At 34.0% G+C, this 4,683-nt stretch overlaps 1 protein-coding gene across 1 annotated transcript; it reads right to left on the reverse strand.

The window, feature by feature from the left end:
• Positions 1 to 386: 386 nt before the first annotated feature.
• LOC114533727 (fibrinogen C domain-containing protein 1-A-like) lies at positions 387 to 1,890 on the reverse strand. The gene is made up of 2 exons (XM_028555322.1): positions 1,589 to 1,890; positions 387 to 661 (listed from the first exon to the last, which is right to left on the reverse strand). Exons 1-2 carry the CDS (start codon positions 1,866 to 1,868, stop codon positions 387 to 389), a joined length of 555 nt encoding a protein of 184 aa, XP_028411123.1. The 5' UTR covers positions 1,869 to 1,890.
• Positions 1,891 to 4,683: the final 2,793 nt, after the last annotated feature.

Here is a 4,683-nt window from a genome sequence, read left to right on the forward strand (position 1 = left end):
CGTGCACGTCATAACCTGGCGGTCTTAAAGTTTGCCAAGCTCATCTACTCCAGCACAATAGTCTATTATTTTTAAACTCAAATTCATGTAACTTTCCTATTTCCGTCGTAGATATTATTTTTTACATGTAATGTGACAAACGAAGATATAGCTATCATGAAAGTTAGCTCATTCTAAAGAACAACTTAAAATACACTTTTATATAGCTGGTTTATTTTCGTGAACCTTGAATTTGGATAAAGCGAAGCGTAGGTGAAGAATCTCCTCTATGTAAATATATGTCGCATATTACACCATTTTAAATATTTATAAAAACCAACGTGTTAGTGCACTACACTTTTATTAAAGTAAAAAGTTTCTTATTAGTTATTTAAAGTTCAACAACTTTATTTCTTCTCTGCAAATTTACGTGGTCGTATCTTCATCGATGTTGATTTCAGAGAATAATAATAACCTTTCCAAGCCTTCCAGTTGACACCATCAGCGTGCAATGCATGATGCCCATAATAGTAAAAACCATTCAAATTGGATTCATGACAAGTGCGATACCACCAGGCTCCTTTGTATCTCCCTGCACAGTTGTATCCCATAACCTCATTGTCAGAATCTTTGGTGGTGAAAGCCATACCGTTATGATATGATAACGAGTCTCCTGCTGTACCTTAATCAATGGAAAAATATATGCAGGTATGGCTTCTTAAAAATCAACAACGGTAATAGAACGAATAAGAGTGCAATTAATGCCAAAATCGTACAAAAAAATTAATATACTTTGCAGGAAACACATCTAGAGCGGAAATCTATCCAGAACTTCCGCACGGCACCTGTTACTATGGCAACAGAGACGCTTCAAAATGGCCCCCAAACAGCGTTTAATCGTGTCTATATCGCAAACGAGTTCGGTGTAGCCCAATTTTTCTTATTGATTATTTTCACTATAGATTTTTATATATTTTTTTTTTTTTAAAAAAATCTGAAATGGCCGATTTTTTCTATTCCCAAAAACGTTATTTTGGCCTTTTAAAAAAATTCCCGATTGCAGAATTTTTGTTAAAACTTATTTATAGATAAATCCTCTAAAAAATCCTGAATGCTGATTAGCTAGCTGTATGTTCTAGAGTGTTTTTGTTTGGCTATGAGTAAGAGCGCAATTACTACTTGAAGGTAAAATGCAAAGACAAACAAAACTTCTCTCTTTCTTCGAAATGCCCTCGGAAGAGAATTGATGGAAACCATTACCCCGCATATCATGATGAGATTTATTTCAAAGCAGACCTCGACCGTACGTTATCGAATGTCCTGCGATTTTTGTTTTGGCTTTGTTTGGTGGCTTTTAAAAGTTTTGCAAATTTTAAAAATGGAGGTATTTTACATTTCTGTGGTTAATCGGCTAAGTACCAAGGTTGCCTGGTTTAAACTATAGAGTTTAAAAGATTATATCGATAACTCAATGATAGTTTTCCTGGATGCAATAGTTAATATGCTGGATATATAGCTCACTTCAAAGTTTATTGCAAAGAGAGCTGGACTTTCCTATAATTTCACTGAAATATTAGTGTGAAAACTTAGTTTAGTGTAAAAGTCTTACCATTATAACCTCCAACATTCAATTTGTACTTTGTATTTTCGCTGCTAACATTAAATGAATCATAATGAGCGTAACTGGTGGTTGCAGATGTATCTTCCATGTCGATACGAAGTTCATTTTCTGAAATATTTGTCATCATGTGTATTTTGTCAAGACCAAGCCAATATTCTCCGCTCAAGTTACCAAAACCTTGTTTGTAATCTTGCCATCCTCGGTAGAAGTCAACACTTCCATCAAGACGACGTTGAAATACAGTCCATCCTCCACCTGATGTTGTCATATCACAAAATACTTTAAAACCTCCCCTTCCGCCTGGATCAATTTCATAAAGACCACTGTCTTTTATTCCTTTATGATAAATATCAGCGCAGTCGTGACCTAAAAATTTCAAATATTTTCGGGTGATGATCATCATTTTCTAGAAAGTTATTTCTTGTTAAGAGTGGAGTAAAAATGAAGCGTAAAAGAAGAATATAAAAGAATTCAATCCAAAGATATGTGTTGTAAGTTTTAATTCTTCCTTATCAAACCTTTTTGTTGTGTTCATGTTCCAATATTGTGTTTCTTCAACTAAGCGGCAAAATATATAGAATGGCAATAAATTTTCTCTTTATTTCAAATCTATTAAAACAAACCTGCTATAATTTCATCCAAAGTGTTAACAAAACAGGTGGCATTAAAATCCTAGAACAGACAAAAATATTACTTGTAATAACCACTCTAAACGTTTTCAAACGAAACTTTTACTATTAAGAAAGATTTCCTTCCAACTGAAATATTTTTTTCTGCATTTGAATGCGAAATATAATTTAAGATTTGGGGTGCTATGTGATTTAATAAAATTCCACGATGAAGCAAAGGGCTTTTTGAGGACTGACTCAAAAAATATTCCAAGCTTAATAAAAATTTCCATGCCAGTATACTCGAGAGCCTGATCAATTTTTTTAGTTATTCTCTGACAACATTCTGTTGTCTGGAATAGTGACATTTAACCACAATGGTTGGTGACAAACGAGAAAAGTTTAAATTCACGTTTAAAAACTCATAAACTCATAAAACATATTTTAGGTATAATTAGGCGTAAATATTCAGATTATCATAATTATTCATGCCTTAGAAATTCATTGTTTTTACAGTCATTGAACATCATCATTGAACATATGCTAATAGCATATATAGCGGGACTACTGTTAAGCCCTGGTCAAACGAGAATGATAGTTGATGAGAGTTGAGAAGCGAGAGTTCGTACGAGAGTTTTCCAAACTCTCGATGCGACGGTCAAACGAGAATGAGAGTTGATGAGAGTTGAGAACGAGAGTTGATTACCGCGCGCATTAATTTCGTCATTACTCCACTTCGTTTTGCTATTTTTTTGTTTCTTCTCGTTGTTTTCAGAAGATTTCTTTTTTTTTTTGCAAAAAAAATGAAAACCGCTGGCGGTTTTGCAACTCTCATCAACTCTCATGACCGATCAAACGCGCCCAAACTCTCATCAACTCTCATCAAAATTTGAACCAGTTCAAAGTCGATGAGAGTTGATGAGAGTGCACGACAATGTCTGAGAGTTCGCGGTCAAACGCAAGCAAGAGTTGCAACTCTCATCGACTCTCATCAACTACCATTCTCGTTTGACCAGGGCTTTAGGCCGGATACGCCCTCCTAGAATGCTGCATTATTTTGACAAATAGCAAAGCATTTTTAAAATAAACTTTTTACCTTTGCAGGTTATTATCGCCACGTCCTTGATTATATGATATTAGGGACCCGTAATGCGAGACACATACAATATGTTAAAAACATCTTTTATATGAAGTGATACCTTTTGAGGGTTAATAAGATAAACATAATTATAAGAGGAATTCTTCTCCAGTAATCTCTCAGATGTATTGTAAACCACGTTGTGTAACATTTCACAGTTTGAATCATTTTTTGAAGCCAATATCTTCTTGAAGTTGATAGATCTACAACATATCTCAGTTGCACACTCCATTACGCAATCTATCCATTCAGAAACGATTTTTGTCTTAAGAACTGGTGCATTTAGTCTTAATCCTAAGAGAGAAAAGTGTCATCATAATCGTTTTCTTAAGTTGGGATATAGAACTATGAACTTCTTATAAGTAACTGAATTACTTTGTAGGTATGCCACGTAAATATTTAATACAGCAAAGCTTTCGGTCCTATTACCCGGGCCTTCATCTCTGCAATTACCTCAATAAATTTTGCATGCTTGATATTATTGTATAATTACAGTGTATTAAAGACTAGTTTGTTGATTGGCAGAAAGAACGATGAATTTCTATTGTTAATCCAGTCACTCAGACAAAGTCTTATAGCGTAGCATGTTAAAGCCCGAAAGAAAAGCTATAAAGATTTAAAGCTAAAAAAATGAACAAAATTAATATTGACTTATGCTAGATTTCCACTTACAGGAAAATAGTTTGCTAGCAAAGTATTTACGTACTTTCCATAGCATTTAAAAACTGACTGTTCCCAATTCAAAAGAAAATATGCAAATATTTATAAACTATTTCTCTGTAGGCAGAAATCTACCCTTACCTTCGAGACTAGAATTGTAGCAAATATTGCCAGAAGCTTTGTTTGACTCCGCGTTTGCCATCACAATTGATATGAATTGTATAAATAGTTGAAAGAAATTCTTCTTATTCATTGTTCTCTACACTGTATTTGTTCACCGCTTAAATAACGCTAAAAAATTTCAGAGAAATTGACAGAATGATGCCGAAAAATGCAGCCGAAAAAAAACGTAGGCGAGAGAAAAGGGTTTAGTGGAGGTTCAAGTGTTAGCGTCAGTAGAACATTCAATAAACTGTAGGTTATATGAAATTATTGATTATTTTTTGACGCGACACTTTATGTGCACACGCACTTATATAATAAGCAATACCAGACATGTTCGTGTACATACAGCGCCAGCAGTTAGGAAGTACAGCTTGCATGCAAACACTCGTAAATTTCTGAAGCTAATGATTTATTTCTGAGTAGCATGCTAAAAAAACTAACATAGTTAACATATAGCTACATATAGCTACAGAGTGTAGTTTCGGCTTATTTTTAAAATTTAGTTGAGTGTA

Source organism: Dendronephthya gigantea, unplaced genomic scaffold (assembly GCF_004324835.1).
Source record: "Dendronephthya gigantea isolate DGI-Jeju-01 unplaced genomic scaffold, DenGig_1.0 000094F, whole genome shotgun sequence".
In the NCBI taxonomy this organism is placed as follows: Eukaryota; Metazoa; Cnidaria; class Anthozoa; order Malacalcyonacea; family Nephtheidae; genus Dendronephthya; species Dendronephthya gigantea.